At 40.3% G+C, this 26,785-nt stretch overlaps 1 protein-coding gene across 1 annotated transcript in view; it reads left to right on the top strand.

Annotated features, from left to right (window-relative positions):
• Positions 1–26,785, top strand: part of reln (reelin) — a 633,795-nt gene that overhangs the window by 113,962 nt on the left and 493,048 nt on the right. The window contains exon 3 of the mRNA XM_053623241.1: positions 12,706–12,841. Coding sequence (XP_053479216.1) covers positions 12,706–12,841 — 136 coding nt within the window. The remainder of the gene's footprint in view (positions 1–12,705; positions 12,842–26,785) is intronic.

Below are 26,785 nucleotides of genomic sequence, written 5' to 3'. Positions count from 1 at the left end.
TGTGCCTCCCTCACACTAGTGCTATCCTGGGGTCCATACATGGATGCCCAGGCGTACTCAACATGATGGGTAAGGAACTGGTTGAACGCCACCATTTGCTGTTTTGCCTTGTGAAACCTATTGGTGATGGCTTTAACTGTGCCGCCTAACAGGCCAGAAGGTTTAACAGGGGCATCCAGCAGGGAGACCTTATCCTTATCCTTATCCCCCATCCCTGAGAGGTTTAGCCATAGGTGCCTCTCCACCCCAACCAAGCTACCCGTTGAATGACCAATATGATGGGCCATTTGCATGGTCACCCAAAGAGACAAATCCGTGATGTGGCAAAGCTCCGCCACTGCCTCGGGCCCAATTCCCTCCCTGCTGTTGAGCTCACTCAGCAGGTCTGCTTGGTAGGCCTGCAACACCGCCATTGTAAGCAATGACCCACTAACAAGACCCACTGCCGCATAGGCTTTGCCAACCAACATCGAGGTGGTCTTACATGGCTTGGATGGCAAAGCCGGCCCTCCTAAATTCCCTGCCATCGATGGAGAGAGGTAGCTCGCAAGCACCTCTTCCACCTTCCGCATAGCCAAATATCCATACTGATCATTCCCCACAATGGCCGAATAATCTGACGTCATGGGGTTATAAATACAGCTGGTGTATGGTTTTCCCCAGAAGCGTGATATTTGATCATACACTTCTGGAAAAAGGGGAGTTTTCTGCGGTGTGAGGTAAATTTATTTTCACTGGGGAGTACCCACTCCAGTTTGCTATGAGCCAATTTCTCTTCCCTGGGCCAGTCTAAATTCATTTTCTCTACAACCCTAGTAATCACTTCAAGCAGCTCTTTATATGCTTGAGATCTGCTTTCCATTTTTACTGCAGTGGCTCCCCCCTTTGGCTCCTCTGAGTCAGAGAGGGTGGGTTGACTCTCCATACAGAAAAGAGGAGTCACGGCGTGAGCTCCAAAAAGTGGAGTGTTGGACCCGGAAGACAGGGCAAGAGATACAGCAGCGCTCCTCTCCAGCTCTTACTCCAGATCCATACGGGATCCCCTGGACCTGAGCCAGCTAGCTGCCTCAGCAGAGGCCCACCCAGATCCGCTGGGCCACGAAGCCCAACTCCCTTCAGCCAAGAAGAGAGTAAGCCACGAGCGGAGCTGCCATCCATACATACATGGATGCCCAGGTGTACTCAACATGACTGGTAAGGAACTGTCTGAACGCCGCCATTTGCTGTTTTGCCTTGTGGAACCTATTGGTGATGGCTTTCACAATGCATTCATTCAGCTCCCTCAAGGGCCGCTGTGGCATGCTCCACCCCCAGACACTTCACACAGAAAGTGTGTTCGTCCCCCTCCATAATAAAATGGGAGCAAGGAGTGACACACTTCCTAAACTCTCTCTGACTCATACTTTACCTTTCTGTCCCTTTGGAAAAAAAAGAGATACATTTGTTTTGAAAAAATAGAGAGGAAGTGAAAAGAAGTTTTGTGAGCATTCACACAAACAGCCGGCATGCATTATGTATGTTTTATAATGACGTGACGCTCGAAATGCCACATCACCTGACTACGGCAGGCCTATAAATAGGCATGATTTCACACAGACTTCAGATACAGTCATGTACGAGGGCACTTCCCACAGTGTGAAGCTCACACAACATTGAGTTCACTTTGAAAGGGAGCACTTTGTTATGTTAGATATGTTTTGACTATTTTTAAATGTACATTGTATAGTTATATCTCTATGAGCATATAAAATATTTTGTTAAAATGTTTATATTTCTCAGGGAGAAGGGACACTCATTTGACACTGTGTTCAGCAATTGTATTCTTCTTTCTACGATATTGTGATTGTTTTTGTCATATCACAGCAAACCAGTGACTACATTTCCCATCATGCACGGCAGCCTACAAACATGGCCGCCATGGACTGCAATTCCCACAACACTCACATTCACTCTAATCATGCACACCTGCATCCTATTCACAGTGCTCACAACCACGCTATATATGAGACCTATTGAACACTATTACTTCATGAAGAATTATGCTCAGTTGCCTAGTCTCAGTCGTATTTCCAAGCCTTATCTCGTGTTTGCATTTCTGGTTATCGACTTTGTTTACCCTGTTGACCTCGATACTCTTCTCTGCCTTGTTTTGCTTGTCTGCCTGATCCTTTGTACTCCTTATATTTTGATTAAACTGCCATACCTGCATTTGGTTCTGTCCTATGCCTACATTATGTGACAGTTTTCAATAAAGAAATGAAGTCTTCTGCATCTACTGCGATTCTTCCATGGACGTAAAGGGTTACAATATCTCTGGGTAACATGAAGACATAACATAAATCTGTCAGAAGGGCCCCACAAATTCTAGGTGTGCCTCTGAATAAAATGCTGAGCGTGGGGCCAGACCTAATCCATTGCCCCATATATCGTGATTTAATTGGTATGAAACGCTTGTCAATCACATGTATTTCTCCAGTAATGCTATGAATGTTATGTGGGAGGCTGCATATTCTTCTGCCTCATATGAATCCTATAAGAAGAAAGTGTGGGCTGCCCAAAGAAAACCCGCATTGAGCTAATGTGGGTAAAATAGGTATCATCCTAATGTGGGCTAGCCAACAGTGGTCCCACATGGGATTTATGAGGGCATGTCAAAGTGTGGGTTGCCCACAGAAAACCCATTGTTACGTGCCAGAGAGGCACATATTGTTTTTTTTCTTGTTTCTCTTTTGCCTTCTCTCTCATCTTCTACCTAACTTGCTCACAGTGTCAAATTGACCAATGATCATGTCGCTGGCATGCTCTTGTTGCACCAATCAGCATTATTGTTTTCCCAAGGACTTTGATTATAAAAGCACCATCAAGGAAGTGGGAGGAGAACAAAAGACACAATGAGAAGGGACACAGAGAGAACAGTTATGCATGTGTGAAGCTGTGTTGAGGTTTGTGTTATAGTGTTGTTTATTAGTCCACGTTTGCTCTTTGGCTGGGTTTGCTCTTGTATTGTTATCAACATGTAATGTTAATACTGCTTCCTTATTTATAGGTGATTCTCCTTTGTTATTGTTACCACTTTAGTTTCTTTATTACCCATTTGTTTCTTTTATCGTCTGCTGTACAGAGCCATTCTTTACTCTATCTGTTATTGTAATATACATGTGAAAAGAATACAGTAAAGTAGTAATTCTACTATGCTGGTCATGTCCTTCACTCCAAATCATCACACATTCCTATACACAAATGGGGCATGTAACACCGGTGTTGGCCACTGAGGGTGAAAAAATATTGGCCCAATGCGGGATAGCCCACAGTGGTCCTACCTGGGATTTGTATGGGCATGGCAAAGTGTGGGCTGCCCACAAAAAAAACCTGTGTTGGACTAATGTGGGTAAAATAGCTATGCAGGCTAGCCCACAGATAACCCACACTGGGCAATTTTTGGATTTGTATGGGTTATCCCTTGACCACACTGCCCACAATTTGCCTAATATGGGCATTTTTGCTGTGTAGTTAATAATTAATTGGAATTTGTTCTTTTCTATATATTCCAGTAAAAGCCATATTATTGAACACTTCATTGCCTTGTTGTGGTTATTACTTTGATACTGCAAGAAGCCAAACTATTCAGAACTAAGTCTTCAGAAACCAAGGCATTGATTATTACTGCTTGCAGCTAAAATTAAGGTTAAAGATTAAAACAAAAAAGGCTTGAAATATTTCACTTTACTGCATGTGTAATGAATCTAGCATATATGAAAGTTCCACTTTTTTAAATTAAATTATGGAAAAAAATGTACTTTTCCACAATATTAACATTTTTTTGAGATGCACCTGTAGGCCAGGTTTCTATGATCAGTCCAGACAATGAAGGGCTGCTCAGCCCCCTCAAGCCAGTGTCTCCACTCTTCCAGGGCTAGCTTAGCAGCAAGCAACTCACGATTCCCTACATCATAGTTGCTTTCAGCGGGGGAGAGGTGACAGGAGAAGAAGGCGTATGGATGAAGTTTCTTGTCTGGAGTCGAACATTGAGAGAGTACCGCACCCACACCTGAATTGGAGATGTCCACCTCCATGATGAATTGCCTTGAGGGGTCAGCTTGGATGAGCACGGGGGCAGAGGTGCACAGCCCCTTGAGCATGATGAAGGCAGTCTCTGCCTCAGGGGTCCATACAAAAGAAGTGGAGGTGAGCCTGATGGATCATGACAAGAAATGCATGTCCGGATGACCTTGCCGATCATCCACAAAGAACCACAAACTCGGGTACTCAGAACCACCTTGAAGCATTCACAAAAAATTACTCCTTCATTACCTAATCAACTGACGGGTTTCAGACAAAGATTTTTTTGATAAACATGTGTTTTGTTTGCAGTTGTTGATATCCATGAGAGCGGAGTATTTTTGTGATTTTTTTTTTAACAAAAGATCAAAAGGTTAAACAATCTAGACAATTTTTCACAGCATTCTTTGCTCAAAATTTTTCAAGTGTGTCAGTATTAGAAGAGGGCACTGTATCTCAGTGCAGTTCTCTACACAAGTCAGAATCAATGTATACAATACATTGGGGGTGATGTGTCATGGTATCTATACATGCTAGGAAGCTTCTACAGATTGTCCATGTTCCTGACTCTATGGTTCACGTGTGTTTATATTAACTACTATTGTGTAGTCCATGGTCAGTAGACGTTTGTGGTGGTGAGTCAGGTGGATTGACAAAGCTATCATTAGATTGACACATGGCTGGAAACAGATAGAGTAATACTTAAGTTTGTGAACCCTTTTTACTATTTTCTATATTTCTGCATAAATGAGCTAAACCATCATGAGATTTTCACACAGCTCTTAAAAGTCAAGCCCAATTAAACAAATGAGACAAAAATATTATACTTGGTCATTTTTTTATTGAGGAAAATGATCCAATATTACATATCTGTGAGTGGCAAAAGGATGTGAACCTTTAAGATATTAAAGGTAAAGGTAAAGATAAAACCTTGAAGGTGAAATTAAAGTCAGGTGTTTTCAATCAATGGGATGACAATCATGTGTGAGTGAGCACTCTGTTTTATTTAAATAACATCTATCTATTAAAGTCTTATTTTCACAGCACGTGTTTTCGGAAGTGTATCATGGCACGAGCAATCAAGATTTCTGAGGACCTCAGAAAAAAAGGTGTTGATGCTCATCAGGCTGGAAAAGGCTACATAACCATCTCTAAATAGTTTGAACTCCACCAATCCACACTCAGACAGATTGTGTACAAATGGAAGAAATTCAAGACCATAGTTATCCTATCCAGGAGTGGGCGATCAACAAAGATCTGTGAGTTTGTGTGTGAGTGTGAGAGAGAGACCATTTCTTTTACTAGTGTTATCTCTGGGTTTGATGATTGTAGTTTGCAGGATCTTCTTCTGTTATGAACACAACAAAATGCTCAGGGTCAGCCCTTTCATTTCTGTGTACACAAAGATAATGTTCAAGCAGTAAAGATGTCAATTGCATATTAGCATTTTAGTGTTCATTTATGGAAGAAATATTATATTCTATACACAAATATCAAGATAAAGTCACAGAGACTCACTTCACTCCAGAGTAATAGATTTATTCTCATCACGGATCGGGAGAAGAACTCAGAGAAACAGTGATGCATGCAATTATATAGTTTATCGCACAGGGCTAGTATTTTGTGACTGGTTACAAGTAGACAAGTGAAATAGATGCCTTTGTTTACAATTTCTCCTCCATTGCCAGGATATCTCTGAATGGGCAGAGACAGTGTTGAAATCATGTGAAAGGAACAGTTTTACTCATATTAGTATCTGCCTCAAGTTTTTGTTCCAGTAGTGCCATTTTTTTTAATCGCTCTTCCTTTGGTTGTTCTTGGAGAGATTTCACCATGGGTTCAAACTTGAGATGGTCCACTTCTTTCTGCAGTCTGAGTTGGGATCTCTTTGAAAGGGAACTCAACATTGCATGAGCTTCATGCTGTGGGAAGTGCCCTCACGCGACCGGTATCTGAAGTGTGTGTGTAAAATCACACCTATTAATACATGCTATTTACAGGTGACATGGCATTTCGTATGTTGTGTGACTACAAAATGGTGCCTGTAAACCATGTCATCAGCTTCTCTTTGTCTGAAGCGAAGACTCAATTTACAGGCATACCCCAGTATGAAAAATCCAGCCAATGTGTCATTCCCTTCTCAGGAAACAGGGTTACATGCATAACCCAGATGTTCCCTTTCAAAGGGTTTAAGTGAATCTTTGTTTCTGAAATTACTTCTGTGGTAATTATCAGTTTGTGTAACTAATCTACCAGAAAATACTAGACCTGGTGACTGAATGTGGTAGATGTTATGGAATTGTGGACATTTTATGCATGTGTAGCTCCCTATGTGTATGATTTATGTGTAATCCTTCTGTCAAGAAATGAACAGACTGAGGTTTGTGAAATGAACTATTTATTGGCTACGTTGTTGAGAAAAACACTTTGATGTGTAAAACTTTTCTACAGTCCTTCAAGGCTGTATGATGTTGTTCTCTTTTACTGAAATAAAGGCCAAAACCGTCGGTGTTATTTGTTGTGGAGACTGAAGTGACAATATGTCTGAAGAAAATGAAAATATGTATTTTCACACCTGTAGACTGAACAAATACTATACAAAGGACATTACAATGTGAGTATCATTTCACTTACAATTAAATTCTACTAAAGCAATGAATTTGGGGCATATTCTCAATTGTGATATGATCAATAGTGGACTCGTGTATAGACTACACCTTCTAATACATTTGATGGACTATTTTGCACTACTACACGTAGCTAATGCTAGTCATATTTAGCAGGATGGGAACCTACATGGCCACACCATGTATGGTAACATTTGTGTGGAATGTATGGGAACCCGATTTAACATAACTATATATGTATATTTTATGACCTAGACCTGCCTGGAGTGTAAGAAAGAATATGTGTGCAATGTGTGTGGGTGTCTGGAATACACATGGCCACCTCATGTATGGTAACATTTGTGTCTGGAATGCATGTGATCCGGATTTAACATAACTATATATATATTTTATGATCATGACCTTTGACCTAGACCTGTCAAAAATAAGGTTACAATATATACAAACTATTTCTCTCTCTAACAGATCTGTTAAGGACCCCCTTTTTTTTTTTTTTTTTTTTTTTTTTTTTAAAAAGGGCACCATACTGGACATATACAAATATAAAATAAGATATGAAAATAAGATGTCAAAATTGAAGTCTGTTTCATTGAATTTCATCTTATTTGTATTATGCTATATATGTAACACACTATAGTAAAGAAATAAAAAAGGTTCCATTTCAATGTGAAATTCAACAATTTTGTAAAATGTTACTTTGATAAAGTGTATGTTTGATATTCTTCTTAATGTTTATTACATTTGTACATTTGTTTGTTCAGCCTAACGTTTGCTAATAAAGTTTTCTAACACATCATGCAATGTTTACTGAATAAATTATTTGCAATACATAGTACATCACTAGTAACTCATGAACACAGTGCTGAGTTTCCAGTAGTTGTGGAGGTTCCAGTATTGTTTTCCAAATGATCTTTCATGTATTGAAAGTGAAATCTGTAAGATGGTTTACCACTTTACTATAGAGGGCACAAGCACTATTAATTAGTAATAAGGTTTTATTATTAACACATCATTAGTAAAATAATAATACTAATACTACTACTACTACTACTACTACTACTACTAATAATAATAATAATAATAATAATAATAATAATTTTTTCCACATGTATTTATGGCACCAACAAATAATAAAAAAATCTAATGGGAGGTCTAAATGAAAGAGTTATTTAAATAAGAAAATAAAAGTAAAGGTTGAACAGTTTTGTGCAAGCCTATTTTACAATAATCAAGTATAGGCATCCTATTTCACCATTTGAAGGCTGCACATTACTCTATGTATAAGGCAGGAATAGGCTCAGCAGTTAGTCATCAGGACAAGAATGAATGTTTGTTTGGTTATTTTATTTACTTTTGAAACCCTGTCAATATATTTGTGGTCCAAACATTGAAATATAACTTCTTCCTAAAGTGAGGCAATGAGCATTATTTGAAATGTTTTGTTACAATGGCATTTTAAAGAGTTGGGCTAGCGTAGTCCAATTAGGTACAGTACACATAAACACAATGAGCTGTTAATTTATTAATCATTAGAAATTAATCTTGTCAGTGATCTGTCACTAGTTGATCTACTGCTCTATTCTGTATTTGTTTTTGCAACAATAGCCTTTGTTACATTTTATTATTTATCAGGCTACTCATGAAGTGTTAGTAAGGTTGTTCCTGGTTGTTATTATATTAACTAATTAACCAATGTTTCATTGAACCTATTCAACAGTAATACTGAATGAATTTATGTTTTTTACTTTGTAAATTATATTATAAACAATATAAGCATATTTTGATTTTACAATTTACCATATTTGTTGCTAATTTGCTGTTTCACCATGAGTATTTGTTGTCATTCGTGATCTGTATCAATAGTATTCTGTATTTCTGGTTGCTATTTGTTTACCTATAGGCTCGTTCATTAATTAATATTATCCAATATATTTTGTGAACAAATAATTACTTTTTATGTTCATTCATTAGTATTCATCCAAATTCCATTATTTATTTTAAATAAATGCTACATTAGTTAATATTTTCCTTGCTGTTATATAATTCACTCAATCAGTTCACCCTGTAAATTGATGTTATATTAATTACTATTGGAATAAATCATTCTTTATGTTCATTCCTTAGTAACAATGCATACTGCATTACTGGTTTCAAATAAGTACGAAGTTTGCTCAAATTTCTTGAATAGTTACTATATTATATATAATATATTAACCATTTGCTAAAGTATTGCCCACAATACCCACTCTCATGTTGTTTCTTTATACAATCAAAATTGCAGTGCTACCATGCTTTACTATTATTGTCAAAGATTGTTCTCAGAACTGTATGTAACTATTTGTTACATATTTTTGTGTAACAGTCATTTAATGTCACCTTCATTGAATGAAGATGCAACTTGAATTTCATTTTGGAATGAACTTCCAAGCATATTGATGACAAAATTTAGTACAAAATGGTAAATATTTTACTTTTGTAAATATTTTGACATTGTTTTGCTTTAATATATTTTGGTTTTATACAATGACCTATTTGTGTAGTAATATATTTTTTTATTATACAATGACCTATTTGTGTAGTAATAGGTTTTATATTTATAATGTGAACTAAGACTTCCCTTTAGTATTTTAACATCTAAAAAACACATTTCTGTGTCTATGTTTAATGTTGATAAACGGCTGTATACACTGTGTTGGACCAAAGTTATGTTTGTATTATGAAAGTGGGATAAAATCATAAGAAAAGGCAATTAATTAGCTATTCACATAATTACCTATTCACAGTTATTTATAATTGATACAGGCCTAACAAACCAAGACTGTCTTGTCAAATGATTAATTTAATTTATATTATCTAATTAAGCAACGTGTGTGTGTGGGTGCCATTAATTTATGGGTGATACCGGTATTAGGTTAACCAATATGTAACCAATAAAGGGCTGCCAGCCAAATAACAATATTGTCATTTAATGGAAGCGAAGGTAGATGCAAAGTGGCAGAAACACAGGCATACAGTTCCAAAACATAAGGCAGGCTCAAAGTCACAAAACAGGGAAAAGGTCAGGTGATTAGCAAACAGAGTAAACCAGGCAGGACAAAAAGCAATAAATGTGGGACAGATTGGGTCAAACAGAGAAACATTAAGATTAATGTTAACACGGCTTGGTATAATCAGGTGCATGGAGACAAAACTGAATGTATACTTTGCAAAGAATGAATGAAAGAAATCCTGTGTCCTAATTGGCATACTTATACTAATTACTAAAAGTATGTGCTCTTTTTGTGGAGAAATGTACATACTTTTGAGTGTGTGTTAAAAGAATATGCAAATATTGGGACATACTAACACGTTGTGTAATGGAAGAGAACGTTGTTGCCCGGAAGAGAACACGGTCACCGTAAATTTATCATTCCCTTGATTTATTTTTCCACTTTCATTTACACGTCTCAAAAATGCATCCTTGAATTCAGTGAAGCAAACGGTCACAAAAGTCTTCCTCCCTTATGCAAGGAGTTGTGGGAAATACTAGCTGAAAAAGTGTCCACTGATCCACACTTTGAAAATTTGCCTTTGGGATACTCATTTCAACATACTACAATTTGGGACTAATTCTCATCTTAGATACTATCTAATACAGATAATATGCCAATTGGGACACAGGGAAAGTCTCTTTTAAAAGGTGCTTGTGTGTGTGTGTTCAATCAGAAGCTTAGTAACTGAGAATGTGTGTGTGTGTGTGTGTGTGTGTGTGTGTGTGTGTGTGTTTTGGGGAGTGTAGTCTGAAGTGGTCATATTTGTAGTCTGTGGTGCTTGCTGGGAGATTGTGATTGTGGATTGCTGTGATGTGACAAATGTATACATTAAGATCAGTTCTTTTGATCTATTCACACATCCTCGATATATTAAAAATGTATTTTATTATCTGATTTTGTTTGCTGATTCTTTTAATTTTGTATAGGATCATATTAAGTAAGTAAAGGCAGTTCCACAATCTCTGTGGACACGCTGCATAGGCATGCTCACCCTTAGCCTTCAACCGTGGTCATGGAACAGCCAGTCTTATCTGGTCTGAAGAATTCAGAGACCTCATAGCAAAGTAATGGCCTAATAACACAGTAAGAGATGGGGGAGCTTTAAAAACAAGTAGTAAAACATTACACTGGTTTTCATAATGGACAGGGAGCCAGTTTAAGCACACCAAAGCTGGGGTCATGTGGTCACTGTCTTTAATTTATTTATTCATTTTCATATAATTGATTTACATGTGATTCATTTTCATGTGATTCATTTTCATGTGATTCATTTACTAATTTGCTTCTCTTTAAATCCAGTTTTAGACTGTGATATTACAAAGGTCTTTCCGGATTATTACTTGCTACACTGTATGAGATAACCCCAGTAAAATTGCCTGAATTCTATAATATAATTTGTTCACCATGTTGGGTTTAAATCCTCTAAAAACAGATTCGCAATTAAATAACATTTCTCTGTTCCAATTCACACCCTTCATAGCATTGGCATGATCTGCTTACTCTCACAATCCACCAAACACACACACCCAAAGTCTCCATAAACAAACGAGACAACAGTGTATCCTACAAAAACCGAACGTTGTCCCCAATGTGAAAACAACTCGGAGAGTAAGCTGAACTAACCAAAAAAATTACCAAGACAAAAAGTTCCAGTAAGAGAAAAAGCCCCTACCAACTTCAAGTCTGATAAACAGTCTGCACACAATAACAAATATAATGTCCTCATCTTTTAAAGACTTGTAACAAATAATATAACAGTGTAGCACATAAAGCCGAGGAGATAACACTAATAAAATTAAATAAACAGAAACTCTAACTCGGTCAGAGTATCAAAACAGAGACGCACATACAGAAGTAAATTTTAAGAGGAGTGAGTCCACAAATTCTAGGCGAAGTAATGCAATGACAATATCTTCAATCAAAATCCGAATGCTGTAGAGCTGGAAGGCTGAGTGCAAAAAAATAAAAATAAAAGAAGGGGGAAAAAGACTCCGCTGTGTAGGTGATGCAGTTCACCCTGATATCAAGAGTTTAACGTAGTCTCCTGCTTCCTCTGCTGAAATAAAGTCCTTCTGAACACCGTTATATGTAATGCGAAGTCAAGTTGGGTGAAGTATTCATGTGGTCACTGTAAGAGGCCAGCAGAAGCTTTATTAATGCCAAAAAACAGCAGATTACAGTAATCTAAACAAAACAAAACAAAAAAATTATGAATAATGTTTTATAAGCCCTGAAAAGAAAACAAATACTTGATTTTAGAAATGACTCTTGATAAGTTAAAAAAAACAAACAAACAAACAAACAAAAAAAAAACAATAATATATCAAGATAATGACATTTGATAATTTTTCATTTATTGAAGAAACTGATTGGCTATTATAGTCTTAACCTCCCACATACAAGCACTGAGAGTCTGTAGTGATCACAGATGATTGTGAACATGTTTTTGAATAATGCTTCCCAATGAAAGCATGCATAATAGATAAGAACAGGCTCCAATATACATAGATCCTTAAGTGACAACACTGGTAGTGATAGCAATAGATGAATAAAAAAGTCTGACATGAGAATAGCCTATTAATGAGGTAGGACCTAAACCAGCTCAGTACATTTTCCCACAGGCCAACCATATGCTCAAGGCCTTAAGGCAAGTGCTTGTCATCTAAGTGGGTGCTCATGACAGAGTGACTGAATAATCCATTCTCCTACACTGTTACTCAGTGAAAATGCACACCCCTAAACCACTTTCATTGCTAACATGATAGCTCCATTTGTAAATAGTTAATCTGAGTAAATCTTTGAGTCCCTTGTGTTCTTTAGAAAAATTCGTATTAATGTAGAAGTTATTGCCAAGTCCTTTGTCTCCCCGGTTATGTTAACTTAAGCTTATTGAGGGTTTACTGCTTTTTGTTTTATGAGCTGCTAATCTTTTATTTCTCACTGTTTTTCTTTCATGCTTATAGTGATTCTTTTGCTCTCTTTTTCAGGAGTGATGTCAGAGCAACCGTTTGGGACTCAATTTGTGTGCAGTGTGGTGGCATCTCATGTCAGTCCCCTGCCTACTACCAGTCTCAGCTTTGTGTGGATCGCCCCACCACCTGGCACAGGCTGTATAAAGTTCTTGTAAGTATGTGTGTGTGTGTGTGTGTGTGTGTGTGTGTGTGTGTGTGCACTTGGAGGGGGTGGGAGGAGGGGGTGGTGTTGGCTGGTGTTGGCTGGTGTGGGCTTCTGGCAGGGGCCTGGGGTAAAAGGTAGGTAGTAGAGAGGGGAAAGAGGTTTCATGGAAATTCAGATGCAGAGAAACAAGTTTGGCTTGAAAATGTTTATAATGTAAACATATTAAAGAGCTCTCCGGACCTGCCTGATCCATCCTGATGCCCTAATTCTGGTTGGAGTTTTCATCAATTGGAAGATACATGCTGCTCCTGAGGATGGCCCCACGTGGTGCAGCCTAAAGATCCCTTGGATTGCTGAGGATGGTGCCACTTGGGGGGATGGCTTTGGACCTCAACTCATGTGAACAGTTATGCTATGATGGCTATGAACATGTATGCTATTATAGCCCCAGCACTGTAATTGCCACAAACAGTTTTGCGCTCAAGTCTCCTTCAGTGAACAATGGAGAAGTTCAACAAAACAGACTTCATATAAAACTGTAATGAATTTTCCTGGTTACACAACTGCACTATTTCAACATGTAGTATTAGAGCATTTATAGAAGGGAATTATTTATAATTATACTATTCGTTGTCACCCAGATGAGGATGGGTTCCCTTTTGAGTCTGGTTCCTCTCAAGGTTTCTTCCTCATATCGCCTCAGGGAGATTTTCCTTGCCAACGTCGCCTCTGGCTTGCTCATTAGGGACAAATTTGAAAATGTAAAATGTATACTCTGAATTCATATATTTCTGTAAAGCTGCTTTGGTACAATGTCCAGTGTTAAAAGCACTATACAAATAATAAATACAATTGAATTGAATTAAAGAGAGAATATTAACATAAAAATAAAAGGAGAACATTAAATATAAATTTTTTTAACTGAACAAAATGTTCTATTAGAGATAAGTCTTGTAAGTTGCAAAGACTGAACTCATGGCTAGAGATAGAATGTTATAATTTGGTCAATTTAGAATTTTGCAGCCTCTAGCATTTTGGCAGTGGTATGCAGAAGAACAGTGATTGGTCAGGCATATTATAGTTTGTTAAAGTTTTAGCTTTTCTGATGGGCAACTGCATTTTTTTTTTTTTTTACAAGTACACAGAGAAAGATTTAGTGGTCTTACATGAGCTTATTCAGAGTTAAGCATGGTTACTTTTGAGATAATGTTGAAGTTGTGCACATTGGTATTACACACACTGTCCATATGTTGTATAGTTATCCACTATTTGTATGCACAGGGAATGGTTAGATCAAAACAGAGGTATGTCTCAGTTAAGAGCTGTTCTTGTGACACGCCCTTTGCTCACAATTAACCCAACAAATTTCCTGGCCCCACTACACTTTTTTCCTCCCAAAATATAATCCATGGGAATTTGGTGAAGCTCATGCCCAAAACACCAATACAAAAAAAACAAGAAAACAAAATATACAAGACAGTATAAACCTGATAAAACAATAAAAAAGAAACAGTACATATTTTTCCCTGGCTACACCCTCCCCCATGACTTTCACAAAATTCCTGCTGTTGGGGATGAGCCATACCCTGGAGACCACCCAAGGACCAACTACCTATACAGTGAAAACAACAAACATATTTCCCATTGACAGAGAAAGTGACCCTGGCAGGTTGATCAGGCCTACCAACGGTACTTGCAAGGAGGGTGCCCTAAACACAACTCTCACCTCTAAATCATAGCTGCTGTTTTACATAAACCTATACATACACACTTTAAACCTGACATGACACAATACTCCTACTTATAACAATAGGGACTTAACAACTTCACTAACAGGTCCGAGAGCTGTTATTGACTGAGCCATGTTCTCTATTAAGCAATTAATGGGCTTTACTGCTCTTCCCACCCGTGTTCTGACCTTAGTCTCAAACTGACTAGGCAATGGTTTGGCAACGTCAACTGGTGAAACATTACAACTGTTAGGACTGACCTCTGGTACTAAGTTTCCAGAACCACAGTTTACTCCTTCATGTACTGAACCTTTTACACTACCACTCACTCCAATAGAAACACACTTAGAGATCGGTGGCTCTCATTCCAGTGACCTAAGGACCATGTCCAGTGAACCAATGCTGCTAGGCTTGCGAGAACAACTTGGTGAGGAATATTCTGAAGCAACAGCTCCCGCCACCCAACTAGCAACTCTTTCAGATGCATTGAATTCAGTATCTAGAGTTATTGCATAAACTAAGATCATCATTCACTCCCTAGAGTAGACTGACCAGCGACTATAACTGAGAGTTCCAACTCATCTATCTCTAACAGCAGAAAATTGACTGGCAAAAGTTCCTCTGAACCGTCTTCTCCTGACCGGTACTAATGTTACACATGGTAAATATGGCACTGCGGATTCAATGTAATCACTTTGTAGGGCATAGAGTCCCACCTATCCACTAATTTCCTGCAACCTCTCTCACCCATATTAGCCAACAAAACTTGATTGCCCACTTTGATATTTCAGCCTTTGACCCTTCTGTTGTACAGCTCTGCCTGGTGCTGTTGACTGGCACAAACATTCCCCTGGACGGTGGTTAGAGTTTCTTTCAGATCATCCCTCAATTTCTTTACATACATACCGTAGTCAGCAATGTCAGCATCCCTCTCTATGCTGATGAAAATGACACCTACTGGTAACCTAGGGACCCTGCAGAACATCAGGTAGAATGGGGTGTAAACAGTAGATTCATGTGCAGTGCAGTTGTATGCAAAGGCTAGTGTTTTAAGCATTTGTAGACACTTCTCTTTAGACCTGGGTGGTAACACTTTTATCACGCTACCTATTAATGCATTCAGCTTGGCTATCCTCAATTTCTTTACCCCAACAACATGCAATAGCTCTCGAATTAGCTGAATCTCGAAATTTGCACTTTGGTCTGAGTGAATTCTCTCTGGCAAACCATACATACAGAAATGCCTATCCCATAGCTGTCGTGCTCTCTGCTTCGCACACTGATAGCGGCACAGATACACATGAGCAATCTTAGAAAAATGGCTGGTCACAACCAATAGCAGACCAGAAGTCGAACCAGAAAAGATAGAATGAGAAGCTGTGGCCTTTTCTTTCCCACCAGGGTACCCCTACTTATGGAGTGCAGCACTTCGTCAAGTACATTTAGCTTTTCCCAGTGCTTCAAGACTTTCAGCACGTTATGGGCCTCCCTGACACTCTCACGCCTCTTGCCTCTGCTGATGTAGGACAAGACTCTGGACAGACAAGGATCTTCCTCTTGCTTTTCCCAGAGGTCTTCTAATGAAAAGACTGGCAATGTGCATTGACCAGGGGGTAACAGCTGTTGGATGTCCTGGGAAATACATGAGATTGCCCTTCCCTCCACTCCTGTCTCCCAGGCCCTGTGACCCTCCAACACAGCTGACAACTCAGCACTAGTAAGCGGACACTGGTCTGTGGCTACACTCAAAGAGCACTGAATATTCTGGAGGTTGGCACTAATCCTGAATGAATACTGGGCCGTTTCTCTGTCAAACTGCTCTGCCTCCCTGAGTAGCATGACATAAGTCTCACTCAACAACCTCTGACTGATGCGGCCATGGATGAAAGATTTTCTGCTTAAAGCATTGGCCACCACGATTGAAGTCCTGGTGCACCAGTGTGACAGAATCCATCAAAGCAGCCTTCAGCTGCTGAAAAGTTCTGGCATGCTCTTCCTTCCAGTCACTGGGGTTCAACTTCTTAAAAGCAGTAACTCCCCTACCTGGAACCTTCCTAGCCCTCACTGCAGTGACCAGGGCAAACAAAGGTTTGGCAATACTGGAACATTTCTGGATGAACTGCTGGTAATATTGCACCATTCCCAGGAAGGACTTAATCTTCCTCTGAGAAGGGATTACTCCATCCTCCATCATGAGGTCTGACTAGCTTACCGCCCCAATAGCACTAACTTTATCCAGATCTGTTGACACACCAGTGCTGTCGATGACAGCCAAGAAACCACACACTCCTCCTGAGGAAATGACATTTCTTAGGCACCAAATTCAATCCATGTTCCTGAAGCCTACCAAACACCATACCAAGTCTCCTTTTAGCTCCCACCTCATTCAGCGCATACACAAGCTGATCGTCCAAATAGCAGAGTCAAGAAGTCACGAAAAATGTTAGTCATCAGACATATAAAACTACCTGGACTGTAGCACAACCCTTGCCATAAGTGGCTGAACTCATAGAGACCCATCAGAGTCGTGATTGTCGTGAATCTCTTGTCTTCCTCCGCCATAGCAATGTTATCAAATCCGGAGGTTAAATCCATCATGCTGAAGATAGCGTTCCCACCCAGAGCTGCCAAATAGTCTGCCTGATGTGGCAACGGGTGAGCATCCTTAGTCATCTAAGCATTCAACCAATGGTAATCGACACAAACCCTGACGTCCCCGCTTTTATTCCACACTAGAACTAATGGAGAAGCCCACTCACAACAAGACTTTCTAATGATTTCCTACTCTTCTATTTCTGAGAGCACCTTCCTTAGTCTGTGATACTGGGCTTGGGATCACTTGAGTTGGCTCAGAACATGCTTGCTGACATTAGTATTGACAATTAGCTGATCTTTCTGCCCCAGCACTATCAAGGTAGACAGAATTCCCTTACACATGCATCTTTAACAAGTACATCTATTTGGGCCTTACCTGGACACCTCAGCCAACAAGCAAGATATTGGGCTGGGAAAGATCTGAAACAAGAATGTCTGGGTTATGCTTGTAACCCTGTTCCCTGAGAAGGGAACGAGACATTGCAAGAGCTTCATATTGTGCAAAGCGCTCTCGCACGTAACCAATATCTGGAGTCTGTGTAAAATCATGCCAATTTATAGGCCTGCCATGGTCAGGTGACATGGCATATTGCACGTCACATGACTATTAAAAGTCGCCTGTAAACCATGTCATGAGCTTCTCTTTGTCTGAAGTGCGGATGCAATTTACAGGCATACCCTAGTATTACAAAGCTACACAATATCTTGTTCCATTCTCAGGAAACAGGGTTACATGCACAAGCCAGATGTTCTCTTTCAAAGGGATCTCAATGTTTCATGTGCTTCATACTGTGGGAATGAGTATACCCACACAGTCATACTGAGGGTACGGCCTGTCACAGAGGCTCCATCAATAGGGGTGTGGCTGGCCGAAATGGTGGCCATGTAGACCCTAATTGTACAAGGAGCCAAACTTGAGAAATGTTCCTGTAAGAACTTCATGGCTGTAGCCATTTCTTTTTTTATTTCAATCATTTAACATGGTCTCAACAACCTCGGTTGAGAGGCCGGAATCTATGAGCTGGTGCCCCTGAGGGGCCAGTCTCACAGTTTCCATAGTTCAGGCCTAGGGTGATAAATCAACCCTCTGATTTGAGACAATAGATCTCTGTGATAGGAATAGGAATAATAGGAATCTCCCAGGGAGTCCCGTCCACCAGAGAAATTATCTTCAAGAACCAAATTCAAGCTGGCCAAACTGGTGCTACTAGCAGCAGATGTAGCACGATCTTGGAAAACTCTTGATAGAGCCTGTGGGAGCAGAGTGATCGGGGGAAATGCACTGAGACATGGCCTCGGCCACGTGCGTACCATGGCTTCCAGCCCTGACCTTTTTTTTTTGGTGAGGGAGGAGTGAGGGCGAACCACAGTGGGCAGTGTGTTGTCTCCTTGAATGCAAACACAGCCACTTCTGCTTGGCCTAACCTCCCCCATATGAACTCACCCACTTTGGAATGGAGCCTCCAATCCCCGGGCCTCAGCCCCTGCCTCAAAAGGATGTCTGTCCCTGCATTCTGGTTGCCTGAAATGTACATTCCACTCACTGACAACTTCTGCTCTGCCAGAGAAGAATTAGTTGATCCTGCCTGAACAGGGGGTGCAAACATAATCCTCCCTGGTGGTTGATATGAGACCACCGCTGTATTGTCTAACACATGGTGACCTCTCAGTTGATGAGACGAATTTCAGTTCTAAGAGTACGACCCACACTTCTAGGTGATTTATATGCCACACTAGATGAGAGCCACTCCAGACACTGTGAGGGAGGCGTCTGACGTTATCATCTTGCAATAAGAGATGCCCCTAGAGTGTGACCCGAGGCTAAAAACCTCCAAGTTCTCAGAGCACATAGGCATTGCCACATGACACTGATTACTCTCAGTGGTGTTATACTCAGATGAAACCCCTGACTTTCAGCCACCACTGAATGGTCTCATGTGCAGTGGGCCCAATGGTATGATGTTGGCTGCTGCTGCCATAAGCCTAAACAGTCTTGTAGAGACTGGAGGGGATGCCTAGACTGAACTTTAACTTGCTCAATTTTGATAAGATTGACCTACACATGTTGGGGATAGACACGCCCTCATCGTATTCAAATCCCTTATAACCTCTAGAGAAGTAACTCTCAACTGGATTAGCAACATTCCCTGAGGTTCAACCTGAGCCCCAAGCTCCTCATGTGCACGAGAACATCTCCATGTTGAATCACCAACTTCATGGACCGTGCTAGAATTACAAGTCATCCAGGTAATTTAGCACAGAGATGCCCTGGAGTCGCAAAGGAGACAGCACGGCATCTATGCACTTCGTGAAGGTGCGAGGGGATAAAGCTAGAGAAAGGAAGAACCAATATTGATATGCATTGCCTCCAAACTCAAACCTCAGGAGCTTCCTGTGACTGGGCAATGGAATATGTGTCTTTTTAGATCTATTGTCACAAACCAATCTTCAAACTGAGTCTGTAGAATAATAAGTTTGAGCATCAACATCCTGAACATGTATGTCCGAAGAGTATGGTTCAGGTGACTGAGAAGTGAGAGAGCTGAAAGCGGAGCTTCTTCATTGTGCCTTTTTAAAAATGTATTTATTTATTTATTTAAGCAGCTGCAGCATGCTCCATTTCCATAAAAATCATGTACTGGCTCCCCCCTTTGGCTCCTCAGAATCAGAGAGGGTAGGTTGACTCTCCATATCGAAAGGAGAAGTCGCTTTGCTTTGGCTGAGAAGCAAGAGAGCTCATACACTTCACACAAAAATGTGTCCATCCCACTCCATAATATAACAAGAGCAGAGAGTAACACACTTTCTGAACTCTCTAAATCTTATTCTGTTTGCACAGGATAGCGACAAAAGAGAAAAAGAAATCTATATATGAAATCTTCTCCTGACCACAGCAGGCCTATAAATAGGCGCTAATTTACAACCCCAATTCCAAAAAACTTGGGACAGTATGGAAAATGCTAATAAAAATAAAGAGGAATGATTTATACTTTGACTTGTATTTAAAAAAAAAAAAAAACATATAAAGATAAGATATTTGATGTTTTACCTAATCAACTGCATAGTTTAAGATAAACGTTTATTTTAAAATTGATGTATGCAGCATGTTCCGAAAATGTTGGGACAGGGGCAATTTAGGACTAAAAGTGATGTGACAAGTTGTAATAAGAAGTTGATGTGAAACAGGTGAGGCAATCGTCTAATCATACTATATGACTAGCCTCCAAAAAGGCCTAGTCCTTCAAGAGCAAGGATGCGTCAAGGTTCGCCAATGCTTTGCAGTGATGCTCGATGCATCGGTGAATAATCCAACACTTTGAGAACAACATTCTCCAAAGACAAATTGGTAGGATTTGGGGCATTTCACCTTCTACAGTGCACAATATGCTTAAGAGTCAAATCTTGATGTATAAAGGGCAAGGCCGAAAGCCACTTCTGAATGCAGTGATCTCCGATCCCTCAGACGTTACTGTCTTAAAACTGTCATGAGTCTGTAATGCATATCATGACATGGGCTCAGGAACACTTTGCAAACCTTTGCCAGTCAAGATCATTTGCTGCTGCATACACAGGTGCAACTTAAGGGTTTACTATGCAAAGCAGAAGCCATAAATCAACACTGTCCAGAAGCACCACCGACTTCCAGCTCGGTCTCATATGAGATGCAGCATAGTGGAAAATTTTCTTGTCCAACGAGTCAACATTTCAAATAGTTTTTGGACAAAACAGCCGTTATGTTCTCCGGTAGCAGAATAGTTTGTTCTCCAAACTACACATACACAAAATGTGGCAGTCATTCAAAGAGGTTGTCTCCCCCTATGAGCTGGCCACAACAATGACAAATATTCATGTACAATGGGGGAAATAAGTTTTGAACGTGTCAGCATTTTTTTCAGTAAATATGTTTCCAACGATGCTATTCACATGAAATTTTTACCAGACATCACTGTTAACTCAAGAAATCCACACTTATACAGAAATCCAAACGTTAAAGTCCATAAATTAAGTTATGTGTGATAAAGCGGAATGACACAGGAAAAAAAAAAGATTTAAGCGTTCTATCAATTTTTCCATTTCATCTATTTGTCTAGTAAGAGCAGAGAGTCTTGGTTCTTTAGTACAATCTTGTGCTATTTTCCCATATCTCTGATTTAATTTCCTAATGCCTTCAGTTCTCCTATATTTACCATGCTCTTTTAACATTTCAGCTTCAGCTCTCATTTGAGTCAAAACACTCAGTATGATATCACATTCTTTCACTAAATGATCATTTTTCAATATCAGCTTTTCAGTTCTCTTTACATCCAGCATGTCGAGCTGTAAATCTCTCAGGTCTCGCTGGAGGTGCATAATGTCAGGAACAGCTTCCTTAGCGGCCCCCAAACCAGAAGACTTCCCAGTCCGTCTTGCTCCCTGTTGCTGGGTGTGTTACTGGGTGCGTTGCTGGGTACCTGGGGACTGGCTTGTCCCCTTTCTTCTTCTTGGCCCTCTTTTTCTCCTGACGCGATTGTGTTTCCCCAGGCTGTCAAGGTTGAGGTTCTTTACATAGTTTTAATCAAAACAGTTTTAATCATTTTCACATAACATCACATAACATAATACATCAGCTTGTATTTTACATTAAGCTGGAAATATCGACAGTGCTGAGGCTACATATTTGTGAGATTTACATCTCCTACAACACTATGAACCTGGAGAGAAGCATTGATTGCTTGTATCTTTCCAGAGTATTTTACACATAGCTGTGTGCCTGTCTAATGCTGATAATTCAGATGAACTAACTGTACTCTAGGACCCAGGATTAGTGTAACCCCTTCCTGGCACTGGAAGTGTAATATTAGATGAGGTTACTACTTCAAAAGGTTTTACTTAACAGGATCCTGAGTACTTAGCAATTGATGGTGAATTGGCTTAACCTCTCTTTACCGGTAGAAGATATTATCACAGGCATAAGTAACTATAAAGGAATAATCAAGAAATAACAGTGCGGTGCCTCCACTGAGGAACTACTTCACTCACACACTATGAGCTGTAGTGGTATTTCCCCAGAAACAAATGTCAAGTATGTCAAATATCTACAAACCTTATTAAAGTGAAAAAGTTCCAAACAGCCAAGTAATATGTATAATAAAAATAAATTTATTTTCCTATATTCTATTTTTTTTCCTGTGCTGTATTCAAATCTTTCCTCTTTTTATGTTTTCTTAAGATATCCCCTTATGCTTTAGTCTCAAAAACTCAAACAGTATGAATCTATAGTAGACAAATTTAGACAAGTAGACTAAAATACTCAATCTTCCTCTCACAAGAACATAGAGTTAGCCAATGCCTCAGCTGGTTTTAGCTTAACAAACATTAAACAGGTTACAGGTTAACATAATTTCTAAATTTGACACAATTAACAGTATAGTTTAAGATTTAACCAGTGTTCAAAACTTTACCAAGCTCTTGGGTTTCTGTTTCTTTTATCGTTGGTGCACATACAAAAAAATCTCCTTGGCTCCTTTAATGAACTGCTACTCAAAACTCTCCATTACTCACGCATCTCGAAGAGGAAAATTAGCTGAGTTAGTGGCAACGAGCTGGGTGAATGCAACAGCTGTAAGCAAGGTTCAACAGGTAATCGTCTGTTCAGCAATGCAGGTCTGGCGGTGGAGTCCCTCCTTACACGGCCGTAGTCACAGTTGCTAACTACCACAGTCCTTCAAGGTCCTTGTTGGTCCAGTTCCACGGTGAAAACTGCGGCTGGCGTTTACAGCTGCCCGTCTCTCACAACGCTGCTAGCTTAAACGTCCACGGGTTACAGTTTATACTTAGCACTTTCTCAAAGCTAGTGAAAACAACAAACACAGATAACCTAGCTGCACTTCACTTAAAACTATGGGTCACAAAGTCACCAAACTGCGAGTTGCACGTGACTATTAGCTGCAAAATGATATTTGTGCCACTACTATAACAGTACTACAAACATCATCACCTTGGCATTAAACTCAGTTTCTTTTTCCACTCTGCTCCTGCGTGTCATTCCCTCCATGTGCTCATCACATGTCCTCCAAACTCCTTCCTCTCTTTTTTCCACTCCCCAACAAAAGGTGATCTCTTATTGGCTAAGAGTGCAACTACACAGAAAACACATTGGCTTAGACTATGCCACTGAAAACAAATTACAATTCACCCCAAAACAAAGGATTATGTGAAATGTAGTTTTAAATGAATTTACCCAGATATGTAATAAGCATTTTATTTATTTAGCTGTATTTTGGAAGGTACCTACATTCTCCCCCCACCAAACTACAGCGTGCCCCCATGCTGGCTACACTAATTAGGACTAGTTAACTAATAACTATGTACCATAAATGGGCCTTCACAATGTGTCTACAGGTATTATAGTAGGAGAAAGGAGTGATTTCTTAGTTACACATGACTTGCATTGAGCAGAAGAGCTACACCATCATGCATGATTGTAGTGTTCAAGAAAGTGCATTATGGGTGAGTGAACTGCGTGAACACTATTATGCTTTACCCCTACAGGCTCTGCACTCGGCTCACCTAGCCTTGAATAAGTCAAACCTTCTGCAGGTTTTCTTTGTCTCTCTGATCTCCTTATGTCTGGTTCTGGATTCTCTATGTCTGATTTGTCTGTAGTCTGAACAGAACGTTCCTGTTCTACCTCCCTATTCTCACCTATCACAACAGGTACATCTTCAGAAGGTAGCAAGCTCACAACAACTTCTGGCATGTCTATACCTGAGTAAGGAGTGTTGGACTCTGTAAGCCTTACATCATCTCCTGGCTTAACACAGATTTCCTGTGACTTGTCGGTTATCAGGTCTTCAAGGTAATGGCCATACTCTGACTCTGAGTGTGAAGAGTACTGCTCTCCCAAGGACACATCTACTGGGGAATCATTTTGTTCAACATTGGGAGTTTGCTTCCTCTCCTTTTCTGTTCTGCGCCTGAGGGCTCTTGGAGAGGGAGTAGGTTTGAGGTGAACCTTAGGGCTTAATCTAACTTCTTGTCCTAAGGGCAAAAGATGATTGCGGTGCATGACTTTGATGGGTCCTGAACCACTTACAGGCGTAAGATGATAGACTGGAAAATCAGACATTTGACTCTCAACCATGTAAGGGCTTGCACTCCAGCGATCTGCAAGCTTTTGTTTTCCTTTCAGGCTAAGGTTTTGAATAAGGACTCTATCTCCAGGATTCAAGCAATGATAACGCACTTTCTGGTCGTATCTCTCTTTGTTACCTTGGTTCAACTTGGCTGAAGCAGCCTGGGCCAACTGATAAGCTGCTTGTATTTCTTTTTTCATGTTAGACACATATTTCATGTATGAAGCTGCCAAAGATCCATCAGCTGACACACCAAAACAAATGTCCACAAGAAGTCGGGCTTCTCTACAAAACTTTAAAAGGTAGGGTGAAAACCCGGTGGCTTCATTGGGTGTACAATTGTATGCATGCCCAAGATGAGCAATGTGCTGACTCCATCAGGACTTTTGACTAGGCTTAAGAGTTCCTAACATGTTCAAAAGAGTTCTATTGAACCTTTCAGGTTGAGGGTCACCTTGTGGGTGGTATGGTGATGTTCTTGATTTCCTCACACCCAAAATGGTCAATATCTTTTTCACCAATTGACTCTCAAAGTCTCTGCCCTGGTCAGAATGGATGCAATTGGGAAGGCCGTAGTGAATAAACTACTTCTCCCACAATGTTCGGGCAACTGTTATGGCTCTTTGATCTCTGGTTGGGAAGGCTTGGGCATAACGGGTAAAATGGTCAGTTATTACCAACACATTATACACATTATGGAATCCGGTTCGATGGTAAGGAAATCTGTGCACACAAGATCAATGGACCCCGAGCTTGTAATATGTGACAGGAGTGCTGCTTTCTGTGGCAGGGTTTTCCGCTTTATGCAGTGTTCACATGTCTTGCAGTATGCCTCCACGTGTAGCTTCATGCGGGGCCAGAAAAATCTGTCAGAGACAAGTGCATGTGTCTTGTCAAAGCCTAGATGTCCATTATTATCATGCAATGACTTCAGAACAATTCTGTGAAACTGTTTGGCGAGCACAAGCTGTCGCCGTGATCGCTGGTCTGACTGTTTGACTGTTCAGTAAAGTAGACATTGTTCAATGGACAGTTTCTCCCACTCTTGTTTCAGAAGCATAACATCTGGGTGACTTTTCAGCATTTGACTTGCTGGGGTGTTTTGAATGACAGCTAGCCATGCCTCTCCGATACAGGGGTCACTTTTCTGAGCAGTTTGAAGCTCGGCTGAACTAAAACTGGGCATATAATTGGGGATTACTGTAGCATCTTGAGAAAATGCTTTGGGAACTGCTGAAATGGCTGATCCTATGTGTTCAATGACACATGAAAAGGAATGTCCACCTCGAGTGTGCCTTGAATAATTCTGACAGAGAGCTCGTACTCCTGGAACTGGGATCTCTTGCCATTCATCATCAGGTGTCGTGCTATCATGTTGGTGGCGGGACAAGGTGTCTGCGTCAACATTCTGCCGACCTGGTCTATACTTCATACTAAAGTTGTAGGTGGATAGGGCCGAGAGTCAACGATGACCAGTAGCATCCAAATTTGCTGATGTCAGGATGTACGTCAGTGGATTGTTGTCCGTTCTGACTTTTACAGCAGCCCCATAAAGGTAGTCGTGAAGTTTGTTCACAATAGCCCATTTGAGAGCTGAAAAATTCCAGTTTGTGCACTGGATAGTTTTTCTCAGATGGCGAGAGACTTCTGCTAATGAATGCAACTGGGCATAAACCTTCATCATGTTGTTGGTATAAGACACCACCTAGCCCATCCAGGCTAGCATACACATGCAGTATGTATAACTTCTGTGGATCAGTAAACATTAACACAGGTGCTTTAGTGAGCCGGGTCTTGAGTTCTTGGAAGGCATTTTCACATTCCTCAGTCCACCGAGAGCCAAAGGGTTCATAAGGCTTGAGGTAAGTCTTGTCAGATGGTTTGGCATTTGTACTCACTCTTGAGAGAGAGCGGGGAGAATAGCCTTGGAGAAGTCCATTGAGTGGGCAGCAGAGCTTGGAGAAGTCTTTCATGACACGGCAATAGTAGCCACAAAATCCAAGAAAGGATCTGAGCTCAATCACCGTCTGGGGTCTCAGCCAAGAGATGACGGCCTCTATCTTGGACGGGTCAGTTGCTATATCATCCTGTGACACTACATGTCCAACATAGTTGACAGAAGTCTGTCCAAATTGGCACTTGTGGAGTGATACTTTCAAACCTTCTTCTTTGAGCCGGTCAAGCACTTTGAGCAGCCGCTCCTCATGTTCTTTGAGTCTGTGTCCAAGCACAATAATGTCATCCAGATACACTAGCACCTCCAGAAAGTTCATGTCACCAACTGTGCACCGAATGACTCTTTGAAAAGTAGCCAGTGCTCCTGAAATCCCTTGGGGCATGCGATCGAATTGGTAGAAGCCCAATGGACAAATAAAAGCCGTCAGCCTCACTCATGGGTATTTGATAGTACCCGCTCCGCAGGTTGAGAACACTGAACCATTTACTCCCAGACAAACAATGGAGAGTGTCTTCAATCCTTTGGATGGTGTACTGATCTGGTACTGTTCGGA

The sequence above is a fragment of the Ictalurus furcatus genome, chromosome 4 (genome assembly GCF_023375685.1).
Source record: "Ictalurus furcatus strain D&B chromosome 4, Billie_1.0, whole genome shotgun sequence".
Lineage (NCBI taxonomy): Eukaryota > Metazoa > Chordata > Actinopteri > Siluriformes > Ictaluridae > Ictalurus > Ictalurus furcatus.
Note: the sequence above shows the minus strand (reverse complement) of the source record. Positions and strands in the feature narration are given on the sequence as shown.